Below are 20,185 nucleotides of genomic sequence, written 5' to 3' on the forward strand. Positions count from 1 at the left end.
CTAAATGGGTATTTAAAAAGAAATAATAGGCACACAAAATATGTAAAGTAAATGCTGATGAAATTGGTTTTGAGCAGAAAATAGCTCTTATGTTCTGCAGCCTCTATATCACTTTGTTTGCACTACATTCATGGGAGGCTGCTCCATTAGTACACTACAAACCTGAATTAATGCACAATAAACAATTGTACCGATTGAGATGATATATATATGTATTTTTTCTAAAGCATAATGATGTAAGGGACTAGAGCTGGTTTAAACATAGCTCAAGGGCAGGAGATAGCAAGTGTGTCACTCACTAATAGGAAGCAGATCAATTTGACAACTAGGCTAATGTATGAAGACAAAACTACGGTTTTAATTCTAGCTCCTTATTTATAAAAATAATACTTTGTTTACTGGTATATTACAGAAAATACAGTGGCAACTATAAATGATGCAACTACAAACTTGATACTGCTAAAGCAAAAATTTATATTGCGCATAAGCAACATGGGAAGCGTATGGGTGGTCTATGGGTGCATCAGGAACCCTCGGATTTAGTTGTACCAATCAGAAATCGTTTCACACTTAGCTAGAGAACGAGGCTCATAGTATAACTACTTAAATCAGCTGTAATGGTGCTTAATTTGCTATATATTTGATTTTTAAAGATTATTTATCCATTAATCATGGTTCAATTTTCATTTTGCTCCTTGGTGGCATGTTGTCTTAGCTTCCCTTTCAGGACATACTTGAAAACTAGAGAAATCTCAATGTATCCTGGAGGATGGACAGCTTATCATAAGGTAGGAGAAGAGAGACTTGGGGGATCTTCCTGTGTAGTGTGTTAAATTGGGGGGGAGGGGAGGGGCAGTGTATTAATTTGGGTGAGGGAGGGGCAGTGTATTAATTTGGGTGAGGGAGGGGCAGTGTATTAATTTGAGGGAGGGGCAGTGTATTAATTTGAGGGAGGGAGGGGGCAGTGTATTAATTTATGCGATGGAGGGGGGCATTGTATTAATTTGAGGGAGGGGCAGTGTATTACAGTGGTGGGAGGGGGGCAGTGTGTTAAATTAAGGGGGAAGGAGGGGGCAGTGTATTAATTTGGGGGAAGGAGGAGGCAGTGTATTAGAGAGATGATGAGGGAGGGGGGCAGTGCATTCAATTAGAGTGGTGGGTGGAGGGTGCAGGGTATTTAAGTAGAGGGAGGGGGGCAGTGTATAGAATTGGGGGGCAGTGTATTAGATTGGGTCTGCATGGAGGTGCTGAACGCTCCCCATGGAGAAGCTGATTGACCGCGCAGATTTTTGCCACACGTTCACAATAGCCTTCCAATGCTTTCCTATGGTTTGATGATCTCAGCCAAAGTGATGAACACACTCATAGGACTTCAAAATCGACAAGATAACATCATTTGTTTTTTACAGGTGTGCAACAGCATACATTCACCATTTCAGTCCCATTACCAAACATTTCTTAATATGTCAAGGTAGTTGGACTGAAACATTGGTTATATGCAAATGCACGCCTTCTTAAACTAAATTTGCTCTTCTGTTTACTTTCAGATGCCCAGAGTCAGTTAGGCAACATTTTTTTTATTGTACTTTCTAGGAAAACTGTCTTTTTTTTTGCTGCCCTCATGAACTTAAACCATGTCTATTTGGCTCGTGTGAGCTTTGAGTTTATAATACTTGGTCTAGCTAGTGTAGCCTGCGTGGGTTTATCAGAAAACCCAATTTCTCATTACAGATTTCGCCACTGAGCTGTAATCAGCCACAGTGCCTGTTAAAGTAGGATTCAAACTAAAGGTCTGCATTTACATTTACAGGTGAGCTTAAACTATATGGTCACACAATACTGCAACCACACTCCCCCAAAGGGACAAGCAACTCATAACAGCATAGTCACTATAATGAACTGTTAATAGTGCCTCTTTGAACGGACTATAGCTTAATCCAAATATATTCATCCTGATTAAAATGGAAAAGCTGTGTATATCTTGTAAAGCCCCGCTCAACATAGATTAATGGGATATAAAGTGTAGCATTCAGGAGCAGTTTCTAGCATCAAAATGTATGAATGAAATATTTATTTAATGAATGAAGATTTTTGCAGGTAAACAGGAGTATAGCTGCAGTTCATGATCTTGAGAGCTAGATGGTTTCTTCATACACAGCACTATTAACTATTTGTTTGGGCAGGGTGAAGCAAAAGAAAATTCCTGTATAGTTCCAACCATATTCAGAATTTTAAGACTTAAGAATTTGAGACTGCTAATGTTATCCTATAAAGTTGATCATTCATATGTATGGCATATTACTAATGCTCTATTATTTTAGGGACTTTTTGGTAAAGTAATGGCATGCTGTATCTTTCATTTGAGGAGAAAGCAAACTGCAAATCAACATGTAGTGAGTCCTTACACCACATCTGGGAGTATATTGAACGTCCCTTTAATTTAAGGTATTAAATACAAGACAATCAACAGAGGTAAAGAGAGCCCCTAAAACTCATAGAAGCAAATGTTTCTGAAAGATTCTGGTTCTAGCTAAGCCTAGTTAAGTATAGATACACCAAAGTTCTCTACACCATCATAAACTTGTCCTAAAAATTAAATAAATAACTCAGCAGAAACCTTAAAGATTTTTTGAGATGCAGTAAAATATGTTAATATATGCTACTCTTATATTACAAGGTTTCAACGCTCTTAAATGTTTACTTTAAAATGATATGGGCTATTTATTCCCTCCTGCTGCCTCCAGATGTGCCTTAGTGAGCATAGGTCAGTGCTCAGATGCCACCTGTCCTGTCAGTAATGATGTGTGAATTATAAACAGAGGAGGAAATTTCTCCTTCTCAGCTAACATAATTGAAACCGACAGGGCAGTCAGCTGAGCAATGGATCCCAGTTTTGATGCTGGAGGCTGGGAGAAACAGAAAAAAAGAGATGCAGAGTACACTACATTTCCTACTCTGTAACTGCCCACTGGTACCAACCAGACTTGACAAGGCATACATTGGCAGAGTAACTGATCACCGTAGGTTATCTAATGTGATCACAAAGTATAGATAATCTTAATACTGCTAACGATGAAGAGGTAGTGGCTATGGAGACACCAGGACCCTGTGGTCTAATTATGCCTGACAACAGTGTTTGTAGTTATGCAGTTAATCCTTCAAAATTAAATCAGTTTGCTCTTTGGTCCTCCATATCCTGAATTTAGCCTATGAGAAAACATACCGACATAATGCGGTCTCCTTTTCGGAGCTCTCCACTCAAATCAGCAGGTCCCCCTGCAAGGATGAAAGAGATGAAAATTCCTTCCCCATCTTCACCTCCTACAATGTTGAAGCCTAACCCAGTTGAACCTCGATATAATATAATTTTTCTTGGTTCTCTGCAATTTAAAAAAAAAAATAAAAAAAAATTATAAGATTCAACAACACTACTAAATCCCCACTCAAACAAATGTAAGCAAAATTTATTCATGTGCAGCACAAAATTTATTCCTCACCTGGTTATATATTGAATACATTAAGAAAGTTTTGCCGACTAGCCTGTTCCTAAATCAAGATTACTGGCAATTCAAATTTCCACTTATAGCTTATACACAAGACAAAAAGGAATAAACCGTTTAATAAGACAGCCCCATTGTTTTACGGAGTACTATGATAGATAAATAGCTCAGTTAAGGGAAGACTTATGGGAATGCATGTGGTAAACACATACAACTCTTACTTTTCTCTCTCTCTCTCCACAAGGTGGGATTATTATTTATGGTTAATGGAAATGTGTATACTATAAACATGTGGCACACTGCTCAAAACAAGTGTATTCAATCTCTTTCCGTTTGATTTGTACATTTAATGTAAAATTTAGTTCTTCATATAAAGAGTTTGATACGGCTGACTTTATATTAAAAAACAAACAAAAAAAAACAAAAAAAAAAAACAGACAGAACTGATGCTTACCGTGTCAAATCATCATCACCCAGCATTCCTTTAGGGACAGGAGAATATCGTCCAGGAGAAGGGGGCAACTGGTGGGTAGTATATCCAGGGCTGATATGGTTTTCCAATTGTTGAGAATATGCTGAAAAAAAAAAAAAAACTATTACTCATAGCATCAATTATGTCTTGATTAGGTTCATATGTTGTTTACAGAGGGTGAGCATGATCCATTTTTTAAAGTCTGTTTTACAGAAAGCTAAAAAGAAAATATATGCATTTTTAAATTAATGCAAAGTTACATTTGAAACAAAATGATAAAATAAAAATGATCACAATAAAGTAATACTGATGTCAGTTTTGGCTAAGTTGCTTCTTATAAAGTGTATGAAAGATTACAAAAAAATCTTTAGTAGTTACAAGTACAACCAAATGGTTCCTGCAGCATTCTATGAAATTATGATATCAATAAAGGCTTGAATTAAAACAGTCTCAAATTGCAGATATTAAGTCTTAAAGCAAGCATTATCTTCCTTGAGATAATGTGCAAAATAGTTTTATTTGCACCTCCAGGGACATGGCTGTAAGCATTTGACGTTTTAGTTTTGTTACCTCCCCTTTAAGTAAACGTAACAATGAAACACTATTAATAGTTCTTGCAATTTAGTAGATAAACATTTTTGTGCTTCTATATCTTGCAACACAGAGTTTGGGGATATTCTGTCTACTATACAGATGCGCTGTAAAACACACACATACATGAATTAGCCCAGGACTGTGAAAAGTGAACGCCAGGTGGACCTATGTGGAAATGCAATATCCTCCAGACAAGAGCAAAAGTATTTTTCACTGCCTGTCATTCCCACCCACTCACTCTAAATCAGGGCATGTCAAATCCACAGCTTCTGGTTGCCATGGAAACCATGAAGTGAGCATTCTTTTTTCCCTGTTTGCAAGCAACGGTCCTTAGACATCATAAAAATCTCCCCTCCAGGGTCTCTGCTAAAAGTCACGCCTCTTTTCTGCTTCCTATATGCATTGCTGCATGCATACCCACACAGACACTCAACTTACAGATTAGTTGATCTCCTTATCCTGTTATTTTCACTCACTGATTTCTAATGGGAGTGCAGCAGCAGAGACAGATTTGACTACCCCCTTGTATTTGTGTGTTGTGTTGTGTTGTGTTCTGACTCAGTGAGATGGAAGGATGACATATATAACATCTTCATCTTTCCAGCCTTGTGCATAAGAGCATTTCTGGGAAGCTCCCACCTTATCCGAGTAGAATGATCTCCCCGGCTATTCCCACCTCCTATAACCTCTGATCCAGTGCTACCACGATATTTAGCATACCGCAATACAAAAATAAAGTTGCTCGATACTCTTTTTCCTACAGAGCACCGCACCTCAGGAACACAGTCAAATTTTCAATCTAAAAACTTTTAAGAGATCTATAGCAATATACCTTAGCACAGAATGCACCATGGTTGAATACATTTATTACCGGTTACGTATTAAAAAAAATAATAAGTAAGTGTGTGTGTGTGTGTGGTTTGTATATTGTATTTTTGTAACAATGCAATGTTTTGTGGACAAAGACCCAGGATTTACTTTAAAATGAGAGAAATCTCAATGTATCCATCCTGGTAAAATATTTTATAAATAAATCAATTATATAGTCCAGTTGTGCTAAGGAGGATGCTGCACAAGAGGCAAGTGAACTATGCATTGGTTTTGCCAGAACATGACCATTATTATGCCACCATCATGCATTATGGTCCAATAATCTTTTCAAAGATTTAGTGATATTAACTCATTCTGGTTTTTTTTTTTTTTGGGGGGGGGGGGGGGGCGCACATTTGGGCAGCTGTATCTAACGAAGTTCACAGACTGAGGAATTCCACATTCTAGATCTTTTGCATTAGGGACAAAGTTATCTTGTTGTCTTCAACCATAAGAGGGTATTCATTCTGCATTGTGTACAATCACATTGGCACTACAGATGTGCATGGGTGAAACCATTTACAAAACAAAATTTGGACACTATTACTCCAAAGGATATCAAATGAAAGCTGTTTAGCAGATGTATTCCTAATTTGGTGCCCTTAAACATGGTAATCCTAACATAAGGTGAGCATTTTTCAAGAGCCTATAAATAAATGGCTCCAATTTTGCAGATTTATTGTCAACTTTTAGGGTACCACCACCCTATGGAACCAAAGTAAAGATGACAGTAGGTAATTAGAATTAATAAAAAGAGAATTTATTTGATCTAGAAACAAAAACAGAAAAAAATTTTTTTTTTTACAGCAGATAAATGCCATCCTCCTTGATGCGTTTCGCCACTCCTGGCTTCTTTAATTGTAACGTTCCTTGGAGTAAGGCATTTGTCTGCTATGAAAGCATTTCATTTCTGTTTTATTTACAGCATGTATCCAAAAAAAGGCACTTTTTTTATATAATTCTTTATTTTTTTTTTTTAAAAAAAAGGGGGGGGGGGGCACTTTAAAATGTCAATGTTCTAACACTCCATTTGGTTACAATTATACATTTGCACAATTGCGTTTCTATTTCTCTCTTTTTTTTACATTCATATATGATAAGCCCAAATATTGAGAGGTAACTTTAAATTCCATATTAGTGCTGCACTCTAGGTGGAGAATGTCACCTAAACAGAGAGTTTTATTTTTCTGCTTTTTAATTCAATAAGTGACAACATGATTACAATAAAAGCACATTACAAAAATATTAGGATAGTGACCCAGACATCTTTTTGTTATTTTGATTCATTATTAAGGTCCAGTAGTCCCCCTAAGTCTGTGTGGCACCATAGTTTTAAAATCCTTGTCTTGATTGGTGAGTCGGTCCTGTTACAAATCGTGGATGTACCAAATAAAGTGCATATGTGGCCGATAATTGCTGTATAATGCACAGACAGGCCTTCAATCACAGCACACACACATATGAATGCAAGATCTCATAAGTGAGCACCAGATGGCAGGAATAATGAATGAAAGGGTGAAGTGAGGCGACTAGTCAGAGAATTCTTAACAAGTGGTAGTGGTTATTGCAGACATAACAGTATTTCTGGTCTTGCTCCATCATTGACAGAAATGCTGAGAAAGATGGGTGCCAAAATATTTGCCACTGACAGCCAGTCTAGGGACTTCCAATTACTCACTACTACGAGTGAGGGCCAAAGGCAAGAGAAATATTTTTAGAAATGCCAATTCATATTCTGTTGCCACCACTGTCACTCATATGTCCAAATGGCTTACTGGTAAAACCATCTAACACACACGCACTCACACTACCAAGTTTGAAGCAAATTATTAAAACAAAAATAATCACTGATGTAAAGCAAAATCATTCTCTCTTAAAATGCTACATTTGGGCAAGTTTTAAACAGTAAATGGGTGTTAATGCAATGAAACGGTAAAGGAAATAAAATGTCCAAGTACAAATAAAACACAATTAATGTCCAAAAAGTTTCTTAGCCACTATGGACTCAATAAAATACACTAAAATACTAAATAGAATCAACAGTTGGGCACCAACGGTATGTACTTTTGAAGGCATGCAATTACTTAATACTGTAATTATGTATATTCTAGCAATGAAGATGGAATGTTACCATTATTATAATCTACACACTCTCCTTTCTATTTTAGAAAGGTAGCTCTCTTAGTAGGCTATTAATTAGCCACTTCCATTTCGTGCCTGGCCTCTCCTCTTTCCTCTCTGTCTCTCTCTATTTAGACTGGTTACCATTAGTTTTTATTTTATTTTAAGTGAGCACTCTGCACAGATGATTTGACACTTATTCAAACTCTTGGAACCTTTTCTAATGTTAGTTTGAGCTGAGTTTAGAACACCCTCGAAGGTGTTTCTTTAGGAGTATAGGGTTTAGCATAGAGAGTGTTTGTTTGCTGGGAGTCTATAAGTGGGGGGAGAGGTTTATATTATATGGTTGGTTTTTTGATACCTTACCTAAACGTTTATATATGCTTATGCATTTACCTCTCTCCTTTATTTCTCCCCTCCTCTCTTATTGCTTGTACACCCTTAGCCAGAGCACTATTTAGTTAATCTCCTTTCTATTTTAGAAAGGTAGCTCTCTTAGTAGGCTATTAATTAGCCACTTCCATTTCGTGCCTGGCCTCTCCTCTTTCCTCTCTGTCTCTCTCTATTTAGACTGGTTACCATTAGTTTTTATTTTATTTTAAGTCTGGTGTATTTTTCTATTATAGATAAGTCTGGATTGGAACACCCTTGAAGGTGTTTCCCAGGAGTATAGGGTTGGAACACTAAGGGTGACTACTTGTGGAGGAGTTTACTATATGTGGGGCTATATGAATGTGAGATTATGATCCATACATTCCATTACCCACTACTCTCCACCTAGCCTCTCCACCCATATGAGTGTTTCTATACCCTTAGCCCAAGCATCATTGAGTCATTATTATTTTTCTTTTCTTTTTAGAAGGATTATATACAGTAGGCTATTATTTAGCCACCTATCTCTATTTTTGATGGTGGGTTATTCCTCTGAAAGGACCACTCTAGTGCCAGGAAAGCATACTCGTTTTCCTGGCACTAGAGTGCCCTGAGGGTGCCCCCACCCTCAGGGACCCCCTCCCGCCAGGCTCTGGAAAGGGGAAAAGGGGTAAAACTTACCTTTTTCCAGCGCTGGGCGGGGAGCTCTCCTCCTCCTCTCCGCCTCCGTTCCTCCCCGTCGGCTGAATGCGCACGCGCGGCAAGAGCTGCGCGCGCATTCAGCCGGTCACATAGGAAAGCATTCATAATGCTTTCCTATGGACGCTTGCGTGCTCTCACTGTGATTTTCACAGTGAGAATCACGCAAGCGCCTCTAGCGGCTGTCAGTGAGACAGCCACTAGAGGAAATAGGGGAAGGCTTAACCCATTAATAAACATAGCAGTTTCTCTGAAACTGCTATGTTTATAAAACAATTAGTTAACCCTAGCTGGACCTGGCACCCAGACCACTTCATTAAGCTGAAGTGGTCTGGGTGCCTAGAGTGGTCCTTTAACTGACTCTATCTATTTAGATTGGTATTTATGTATACATTGTATTATATACCTCAATAAAGTTATTTATTATTTTCTTTCCTGTTAACATTTACTATTGGAATTGGACTGGGTAATTGTCCTCATGGTTGTCTCTTAGTTAGACCACCTTTGGATTTATTTTTTTTGTTTTGTATAATCTACACACGTACTTAAAACAATTTGAAATGTGGTTAATGATTCTCAGATAATATGCAGAATCACTATTTGACAGAAATGTTCAAAATATGTGCACTAATGCAAGTCAGCTATTACTACTAATACATGTTCTGTCAGTTGCTTACTACTAAATCGATGCAAAAATTAAAACATTTGGAAAATCAATTCTTAATGGTGAAAGTACCAAATCATTTTGGTCTTCTGGTCAACCATAGATAAATGCAGGGTTTGAAAGAGCAGCAATAAGTTGCTATGGCGAACCTGAAAATGGGACCAGCAATTAGAATTTTATCTATTTGCTCCTCCCTTTACACTTAAACTACTGCATAGCATAGAGGCACAAAAAAAATAAAAAATACAAAAATACCACCATACTATTAAAGCATTATCGGGGAATCTACTCCATTAAAATTGAGCCATACTTGCATGGAAAAAGCTACCCCACATTAACTGAAACTATGAGCCTAACACTGTGTGGATATATGGCTAATATATCTACAGAAGGATGTTGATAAAGCTACAACAGAGTCCATCCACCAGAGACTGCTGTACAACACGCAGAGTTAACATTCAAAGCTACATGGGGTATATATCAAAACCTTGGACTTATCTATATAAAAGTGACCAAAACAAATATGCAAACCACTGTGAATGATCTCCCCCTAAAGGTCAATTGTTAAGAGGGAATATATACCTATAGTTCATGCAGGACCCATGGTTAAAGCAATATATATGTGATGCAATTACACAATTCAAATTGACCAAAGAAATACTTCTAGCAAATTGTAATACCTCATAACACTCAATCTGATATTTTCAACACTGTTTATACCTCATCACCTTACATAAATGTACAAGTTCAAGAAAATGGCAGCATTTTCACCTAAACTATAGTTTTGCTAACAATATTAAGATCTATAGCTTCTACATCACTTTTGCATGGGCAGTATACTTTAACATTTTCAATAAAAACAAATTAAATGAAAAAACCAAAAACATTCAAAGATGTAAATTCATTTTTCACACTATCAGACCCATCAAGTCACATAGTGGTGCACTCTGACATACAATGTCATTTACTACAGTGAAAATTCATAATTGAAGTTTAAAGCAAGAGCGTTTTTAACACTATATGGTCAGAAATACAATTTTGTGTTCCTGACCCTATAGTGTTCCTTTAAGCCCATATGTGAGTACTTCAGCTCAGCAATGCTTGGAGTATATGATTGGTAGCCATGATCAACATTGCTACCAATGGATATGATTGGGAGCAATGATCAACAGTCTGTCATTCTGCCATGCATGTGACAGACTATTTGCGTGCGGGAAGCTGGCATGTTTGCACTATATGTTTTGAAAGGCTCATAGAAATAATGTAAACTTACAATGCGTGATATCTGGAGGTGCATAATTGTCATTCATAAACATAGTGGTAGGTTTCGCTACTTTAAGATAAACAAAATCAGATGTATTTTTCAAAGCGGTCACAGCTTCTTCGTGGCTGACTTCTTCCAAACATACAGTGTTCACCTAAAAAGAAATACACATCGTTAAGCTATGAAAAATATCTGACCATTCACAAGAATTATTCTTCGCCCATTTATTTTAAAGCATGTCTTCTAAGCAGCAGTGTTTATTTACTAAAAGTGAATTCAGGCTAAAATAGCTAAGTTGTAACTACAGCAGAATTGGATACTTTTTCAAAATCAACTATTTCAACTTAAAGGGACACCAATACAACTTTAAAGTAGGGATCGACCGATTATCGTCCGATATTCGGTATTCTCGGCATCGGCCAATAGAGATACCGATATTGCCGATAATACCTCCCAGGATTGCCGGGCTCATTATAAGCCCGGTGGTCCTTGGGGCGCCGACAGCAAGCTGTTACTTACCTCCCAGCAGCTCTCTTGTCAAATCTTGAGTCCCGCGGCTGCAGAGCATTGCCATGGGTTACCATGGCAACGCTCCGCGCAGCATTAAGGGCCGCAAGATTTTCACAGATGAAGGGAGCTGCTGTGAAGTAATTAACAGCTTGCTGTCGCCCCCTCCCCTCCTACACACACTACACAAACACACCCTGCATTCACTATACACACTACACAAACACACCCTGCATTCACTATACACAATACACAAACACACCCTGCATTCATTATATCCACACTACACAAACACACCCTGCATTCATTATATCCACACTACACAAACACACCCTGCATTCATTATATCCACACTACACAAACACACCCTGCATTCATTATATCCACACTACACAAACACACACTGCATCCACTACACACGCAGCTCCCCTGTCTAAACACACTGCACCCACTACATGTGGCATGTATATTTTGTGCATTTACCTTTAGAAATCGTTTATTTTTTCAAAATGGTAAATGTACAGAATGTGCATTAGGTTTTCCTATCGTCATGACGATGCAGGAAGAGACTGTTCCAGCTCCAAGCAACCTGGGCACTGGAATTAGATAAGTGCCATGACATAGGCAGATGGACACTATAATGTCAGGAAAAGTTTTGTATTCCTTACAGAATAGTGTTCCTTTAATATATTTGCTAATTTTTGGACTTGTTAAAAAGCTGTATTTTTTTATTGCATGTTTTTCAGAATGCTGCACCATAAGTCTGCCTTTTTAGCAGAGACCCCTCATGCAGAAAGGCTTTCTTATCAAAGGTATGCACACAGTCTCATCCCGAACAGCACTAAGTGAGCTGCTTTTTAATTCAAAACCTGGCAGCAGACAGAGAAACTATAAACAGATTGTGATATCCTCACTATGTGTCTCACTTGGTGTCCACTCATAACGAAGGTTGCTTTGTAGTTCAGATTGCTCGATGCTGTCAGTGGCTGAGCTGTTTGCATTCCTTTGACAAGGACGTATTTTTTTATAGTGAGAGTGCATGGCTAAAGAAGCAGGCTTATCGTGCAGCATTCTGCAAAACCTTTTTTTTTTTTTTTTAATGGAAGCATGCAAGAAAAATAATGCATAGTATCGAGGCCAAAATCTTTTAAATGCATTAAAGTTGAACCAGTGCTCAGAATGTTCCATTAAAGAGACACTAGAGGCACCAAACAAATTACGTTTATTGAAGCAGTTTTTGTGCCCCTGCAGCTTCATTGCGCAATTATCTGCCATTTACGAGTTAAATCACTTTGTTTATGCAGCCCTAGTCACAACTCCCTGTAGGTGACTTGCACATACTTCCTTAACACTTCCTGTAAAGAGATATCTAATGTGTAAACTCCCTTTACTGCACATTCTGTTTAATTTAGAATTTCAAATCTTTCACTGTTAGTAGCCTCCTAGACCCTGCATGAGTCTCCTGTGTGTGATTAAAGTTCAATTTACAAAGCAGGAGATAAAAACTCATAAAGCAAGTTAACATCTGACTGAAACAATTTTATTCATGGAGGCTGGGTGAGTCTCAGCCAGGGAAGCTGTGACTAGGGTTTCATGGACAGAAACAAAAGTGATTACCGTAACTCCTAAATTGCATAGAATTGAGCAGTGAGACTGCAAAGGCATGATCTATACACCAAAACAGTTTCATTAAGCGAAAGTTGTTTTGATGCCTATAGTATCCTTTCAACCCCTTAAGGACCAAACTTCTGGAATAAAAGGGAATCATTACATGTCACACACGTCATGTGTCCTTAAGGGGGTTAAAGGGACTCTCCAGTGCCATGAAAACAAACTTGTTTTCCTGGCACTAGAGAATCCTACAGTACCCACCTCCCCCCTCCTGCCCCCCATCCCATGTTGCTTAAGGGGTTAAAACCACTTCAGACACTTACCTGAATTCAGCTCTGGGTCAGGCTCCGCCCCCGCTGACATCCACCAGCGGGGGGAGACCTAATGCACATGCGTGGCAATGGTCACGCACGTGCATTAGACCTCCCCCATAGGAAAGCATTATTCAGTGCTTTCCTTTGGGGATTCCCGGCGACGCTGGAGGTCCTCATGCAGAGTGTGAGGATGTCCAGCATCGTTTAAGCTACCAAAAAGTAGTTTAAGAACCTGGAAGTCCCTCTAGTGGCTGTCTGATAGACAGCCACTAGAGGAGGACGTAACCCTGCAAGGTAATTATTGCAGTTTATAAAAACTGCAATAATTACATTTGCGGGGTAAAGGATGAGGGGAGTTGGCACCCAGACAACTCCAATGGGCAGAAGTGGTCTGGGTGCCTGGAGTGTCCCTTTAAGTTTTAAAATTCAGTTTTCAATTCACTGTGTAGTCAATAAATGCTGTGTTGTGTTAATTAAGGAGTCTTTCTTGCTTGCTTTTACAGACTAAACAATACTCTGTGTCCTTGTGGCAATACCATAAAAGAGGCTAAGACTACTTGTATTTCTAAAATATTGTGTTAAAACAGACAAATTCCTTAAAAGAATAACAGATCTACAAGAGACATGACCCAGTGAGTTTTATAGATTTTTTTTAATACTGTGTTTTTCTCTTCACCTTGCCTTGAATTACGAATAATTGTAACAGCTTTTAGGAGATAAACACATCCTGGTAGAGTGTTTATTTAATCCACAGATTAGCACGGTTCTGGAGGATTCACATCCCAGATAAAATTCCCATAACTTAAAGTGAGTTTCCAAAAGGCTGCTATATATTATTGTAGTGTGCTCTATAGTGCAAAGGCCTGGTCTTTTTCTTCAGACAATGTACACCAATGCCATTTGCACTTGCCAAAAAAAAGGTCTCTAGTGGCAGTGCTCCTAATGACCTTATATTTGGTTTAATGTATTCACATCATAATGACTGAGCTAGTGCATTGGATTGTCACCCAGGGAAACCATGAAATATTGCAGTTTTATTTCCCTTCTGTCCAATGTCACTCTGGTCTCACCATAGCCTCTCCACTCTGCATGTTGGCATAAGAGTTCTGCACCTGGTGGACTTGCATTAAGGATGTATCATGACTAGCTATAGTAAAACCAATGAATGAAAATGTTGAAATAAAGAATGCACACAATTGTTTAGGTAGTTGCCACAATATAAAAAACATATTAGGCAGGTCTAGCAGACATGCCGGTTATGAAGTCCAGAGAATTAGAGAGCATTTCAGTCCAATAATTGCTTGAAGGATTAATTTTGTACACCCTTGCACAACAAATTATCTATCAATGATAAAAGTGGTGTACTTCAAAAGATGCAAGTTCAAAGATTTCATCTATCATACAATATACTCTTTAATTTATCTGTGAAAAATCATACTATAAAAAGTTCTAAACCAGGCACTTTAGATGTATGCATTGCGTTCTGACTGTAATATTGTAACAGGATTACAAAGTCTTAAATGCTATAATCAAGATATCTGTCCATCAACGGCGGATAACATTGCAATCCTTTAATCACAATGCACTTTAACATAAATTAAAGCTGGTCTAAAGGGATAAAAAAAAAAAAAAAAAAAACGTAAAACACTGCATATGCAGTACCAATCATTAAAATAAATAAAAAATAATATATTTAATTTTTTGTATTAAATACAAATGTATTTTGTATATTTTGGCCCTAGCAGCACCCTATAATGCAAGCATGTTCAGGTGAGTGCAGCCCTCTTGGTTTCTTTTATATATTTGGGAGTCCAGGCCAACTCCTTGGTTTTGCACCCCTCCCTGTCACAGGTGCCTCATTCCAGGACCCTATTCAGCCTTGACCTGCAGAGAGTCCCAGTAAGGAAGTATTTCCCAAGTAAGTGGATTATTCTCATAAGAGCAAGCATTAGGCTGCTAGAGTAGGACCTGCCAAGAATGGGGTACATTGACGTTGTTGCAGACTTATTATATGATCATATAATGTAATTAAAACCCCATTATTTTTTGCCTAGGTGAAGTGTTTTTAAATAAAACTACTACAATCTCTAAGATTTGAAATCATTGTTTAATGAATAAGTGAGTGTGCTGGATTCTGTATTTTGTATACTTTAGCCCCAGCAGCACCCTATAATGTAAGCATGTTCAGATGAGTGCAGCCCTCTTGGTTTTATTTATATATATATATATATATATATATATATATATATATATATATATATATATTTATTTTTTTTACACAATTATACATGATTGGCATTGCTTTTATAACTTCACTCTTTTGTAATATTATCACTTATTGCATAGTGAAGAGGTCTTTCGTGTGATAGTTTCAGGTAAAATATTTATCCAAGGAATCATCAGGAACCTCAATATTAAGGCTACTGCCACAGGTGATGACAATTTTGAAGCTATAAAAACTTAATTTCTCAATAAATTATTCAGCAATTTACATTCTTCTTGCACTAAAGCTTAATTTCCCAATGCATTCAGAGAAAAGGCTAAAAAAAAAAAAAATATTATATAATTTTTTATTTTATTATTATATATTATTATATTAAATTATATTATTTTTTGCCTTTGAAAAAGTTTAAATATATCCCAACAAAGGCATTGTACATATTTTGTTGCAGGTAACGGTCATGAGTGTTGAAATATCCTTGAAAGAGTGATTTTGTAATTTGGGTTCAGTTTGTACAAAGTTTTTTTTTTTTTTTTAATTCTTTATTTTATGCGAGTGATCACGTAGTGGTAACATGGCACATGAAACACGTCAAGAAAAAAGAAAATTACAATCAAACATAGTACAATTGAGAGTTAACAGGTCTCATTACTGTGGTCCACTCATTTTTAGGTTTTAATAACTAGGTTTCTCTATCATGGATAGGATGCGTTATGGCAATTTATGGTTATAGAGGGGTCAGGCCTTCGGTCTTGTAATGCCTCTTATATCTGGTCATGGTATGGTTGTGAGAAATCAGCTTTACTGAGGCCTTCAGGGAGGTAAACATTTAGCCTGCTAGCCTTCATTTGCAATGGCTTTGCGCTTGGCGTACATTTGCTAGAGTGGAAGGCCTGAGGTGTGGCCCGTGCGAGCCTGGTGTGCTTAGTGAAGGCGTTAGGGACAACGGGCCTTTGCTCATTGTGGAGGGGGGGAGTGTGTCGTGTTGTAGGGCTAGTCCGTCAGCTTACGGAGCCAGTTTAGATCTTTGGGGGGGGGGGGGGGGGGGGGGTATAGGGAAAAGAGGAAAAAATTAGAAAAAAACACCAAACAATAAAAAAAACATATCTGCATTATAGGCCGTAGGCAGTCTTACGGTCCACCAACAGTGTGAACAGTCAAATATGGGTGTCTTAAAGTCCCGCACTCAGGTGGGGGAGGTATCCCTCCCATGTCTCCCCTTTCCAGGAACAAAGGGAGTGATTCCAGCTACTGCCCATGATGGTCGCTCTGCTTGTGGTGCTTTCTCCGCTGGGATGCCTAGGCGTTGGAGGAAAGTGGGTGCTTCTGAAAGGCAAGACATTGCGTGTATCTTGCCGGCTTTATCCGCCATAATTCGGCGTGGGCCCCATCTGTAGGGGATGGAGTGTTCCTGTAGTGCCTGGGTGACCTGTTTGAGGGACCTCCTCCAGGTAAGTGTGTGCCTTGAAAAGTCTCGGAAGAAAATCAGTTGTGCCCCTTCAAACGATACTGTGGGAGAGCCTCTTACTGCCCCCATGATCGCTCCACGGTCGGAGTCTCGGGTCAGCTTCAGCAGGATGTCTCTGGGCGCTTCTGGAGCGGCGCTGGAAGCCTTATTGAGGCGGAAGCAAGAGTCCACCACCACCTGCTTCGCCTGTTTGGGCATGAGTAGTGAGGCGAACAGTCTCCGACAATAGTGGGGGAGTTCTGCCCCTGCAATCGACTCTTGAACTTCCCCGGATTCTTATGTTGCGGGCTCTGGCTCTGTCCTCCATGGTGGCTATTTGCGCTTGTTGGTCTGCGCATTGTTTCTGGAGCGCGGCTATCGCTGCATCAGTGGCTGATTGAGCCAGTTTAGTGCCCTCCATTCCCTCCTCCAGCGCTTGTACCTTGTCAGTCAGTTTTGTGACCGCTTCTCTGATCGGGGCCATATCAGCATTAAACATTGTTTTGATCTCTGCCATTAGTGCCCTGATGTCTGCTTTGGTCGAGGGGGCAGACTCTGCTAGCTCGGTGGCTGTTCGTGGTCCTGCCCGTGGTCGGGATGGAGGTAGAAAGTCGGCAGCAGCGCTGTCATCGTCCGATGACGTTGGCGTATAGGCCTCAGCCGGCGCCATCTTGGCTGTGTCAGCCTTAGGAGTTGTGCGGAGGAAATCACCGATATCGCGGGTGCCCGAGCCCGGGTCCGCTCGATGCTTCTTGGGTTTTTTCCCCATGGCTTTAGCAACTGATTCTGTGCTTTAGGGGTGGTATTGCAGCGTCTGGGGCTGTAATTTTCCTATTTCTCGGCTGCGATGCACGGAGCAGTCCCAATGTGCGTCCGGCTCGTACAGGCGCTGGCTCCGCCCCCCCCCAGTTTGTACAAAGTTTATGTTTATATGTACTAAGGGGACACTATAGTCACCAGAACAACTACAGCTTATTGAATTTGTTCTGGTAAGTAGAATCAATACATTCAGGCTTTTTGCTGTAAACACTGTCTTTTCAGAGAAAATGCAGTGTTTACATTACAGCCTAGTGATAACTTCACTGGCCACTCCTCAGATGGCTGTTAGAGATCCTTCCTGGGCCATGGCTGCCTAAAATGCATCCAAACATTAAGTGTCTCCTCCCTCTGCATGCAGACACTGAACTTTCCTCATAGAGATTCATTGATTCAATTCATCTCTATGAGGAGATGCTGATTGGCCAGGGCTGTGTTTTAATCATGCTGGCTCTGCTCCTGATCTGCCTCTTTGTCAGTCTCAACCAATCCTATGGGGAAGCATTGTGATTGGATGAGGCCACCACTTCTGATGATGTCAGAGGAAGTTCACAGGCAGAGGCAGCAGCTTCACACTTGAATACAAGTAATATTTTGCTATCTTTAGGGAGGCAAAGGGGGCTAAATAGTGATTTTAACACTATAGGGCAGGCACAGGCAACCTTCAGCACTCCAGATGTTTTGGACTTCACCTTCCATGATGCTTTGTCAGCATTATGGGTGTAAGAGCATTATGGGGGATGTAGTCCACAACATCTGGAGTGCTGAAGGTTGCCTATCCCTGCTATAGTGTCAGGAGGAATACATGTTTGTGTTCCTGACCCTATAGTGCTCCTTTAAAGTGGCACTGTCATGGTCAAATCCAGTTTTGTTTTATTAACCCCCTCCCGACTCCACTACGGGAATTTCATCTATTCATTCGTCAGAAAGACGAATAAATGCAAAGAAATTTCAAACGAATAAATGAAGACCTCTTTGTTCGTTCGATTACAAGGAGGGAGCTACTAGCACGCAGCTCCCTCCTTGTAATATGTAAAAAGAAGAAGCGGCAGGGAGCAGTGCTCCCCGCCACTTTCTATGCCCCCCTCATATCCTCTATAACTCTATGGGGGCCAATTTGACACCCCATAATAGCAAAAGGGAGATTAAAATCTCCCAAATGCCACGTGTAGGGGCATGTCTACTAAACAGTGACCAGCCAGTGGTTGCTCACTTAAAAAAAAAAAAAAAAAAGCCCCCTAAGTGTCCCCCCTCCCAAGCCGTGTGAATGGGCGATGATTAGAGGCTAAATGTAAACTCCACCCCCTCCGGTGATAGGGGTCCCCAAGCCCCTAGTCACCCCCCTCGCCCTAAAAATAGTGAGGAGGAACAAGAAAACAAAATACCTGTAAATAAAAAATAACTTTCCATTTCATGACTTTTTCAGCCCACCAAAAGGCCATATAAAAATCCATAATACCCGTTGCAACTGTTAAAGGACAACCATAGTGCCAGGAAAACAAACTCGTTTTCCTGGCACCATATAGTCCTTAGGATCCCCCCACCCTCAAGGACCCCCTCCCGCTGGGCTGAAAGGGTTAAAACCCCTTCAGCCACTTACCTTAATCCAGCGCACTGGTGACCTCTCCTCCCCCTCGGACGTCAGCTCCCGAGTGGAGCCGAATGCGCGGCCAGAGCCGCGTGTGCATTCAAACCGCCCATAGGAAAGCATTACTCAATGCGATTTTCGCATTGAGCATCGCAAAAACTCCTCTAGTGAGAGGCTGGATTAACCTTGCAATGTAAACATAGCAGTTTCTCTGAAATTGCTATGCTTACAGCTGCAGGGTTAAAACCTGGGGGACCTGGCACCCAGACCACTTCATTGAGTGGAAGTTGTCTGGGTGACAATAATGGTCCTTTTAAAATAAAAAAATAAAAAACCTGAAGCCAAAAAAAATATCTATCTTCACCCAGGGCACCGCGCAGACTGAGCTCCACAGGGCGGGAAAAGGCTTACAAAGCCTTCCCATGCCCTGCAATTTGACTTCGAGCACTCTGATTGGTTGAGTCCAAGCCAACCAGAGTGCTCTGACAGGTAAATTAAGAGACTGATTTACATTTAGGCCCGGCACCCGCCGCTCATGGACGCTAAGTCTCCCCTTCAGTTTAATAGCCCCTACTCGCGCGGCATGGGTAGGGGGCTCGGAATTTACTAATACTGTGTATTAGTAAATTTAGCAATTTAGGTCTTTCAGCCTTTTGGTAGATAGCTCCCTAATACCATGGGAATTAGGGAGTTATCTACTAAGCAGCTGCAAGATGCAGCCACGGCACGAATCGGATCGGAATTACTGACAGGAAGCATCACGAGATCATGGAGGAAAGGAAAGAATTGTGGGGAAATTTCTCTGACCACAGGAAACAGAGCACACTTTGCTTCTCCTCTGGTCATAAATGGCCAAGGCAGTGTTTACATTAAAGTCTTGGGTCACCTCCAATGATTACTGTAGGAGCTTCCTGGGGAAGTTCTACACAGTGTAAAGCACTGACTTTCAGCGTTTCCACACTTTGCATGGAGACACTAAACTTTCCCTATAGAGATGTATTGATTCAATGCATATCTATGAGGAGGTGTGGGTTGGTCAGGTCATCGCTTGGTCCCGCCTGCTTGACAATATCCGCCAATACCATGCTTTAGATGATCTGAGATCATTAATCCTGATGAATTCAA

At 39.9% G+C, this 20,185-nt stretch overlaps 1 protein-coding gene across 18 annotated transcripts in view; it reads right to left on the reverse strand.

Moving 5' to 3' along the window:
* Nucleotides 1-20,185, reverse strand: part of DLG1 (discs large MAGUK scaffold protein 1) — a 231,411-nt gene that overhangs the window by 60,013 nt on the left and 151,213 nt on the right. For all 18 annotated transcript variants that reach the window (XM_063442744.1, XM_063442739.1, XM_063442748.1 and 15 more), the window contains 3 exons: nt 10,566-10,710; nt 3,955-4,075; nt 3,224-3,380 (listed from right to left, as the gene is read on the reverse strand). In XM_063442744.1, the coding sequence (XP_063298814.1) occupies nt 3,224-3,380; nt 3,955-4,075; nt 10,566-10,710 (423 nt within the window). The remainder of the gene's footprint in view (nt 1-3,223; nt 3,381-3,954; nt 4,076-10,565; nt 10,711-20,185) is intronic.

Source organism: Pelobates fuscus, chromosome 2, assembly GCF_036172605.1.
Source record: "Pelobates fuscus isolate aPelFus1 chromosome 2, aPelFus1.pri, whole genome shotgun sequence".
NCBI lineage: Eukaryota > Metazoa > Chordata > Amphibia > Anura > Pelobatidae > Pelobates > Pelobates fuscus.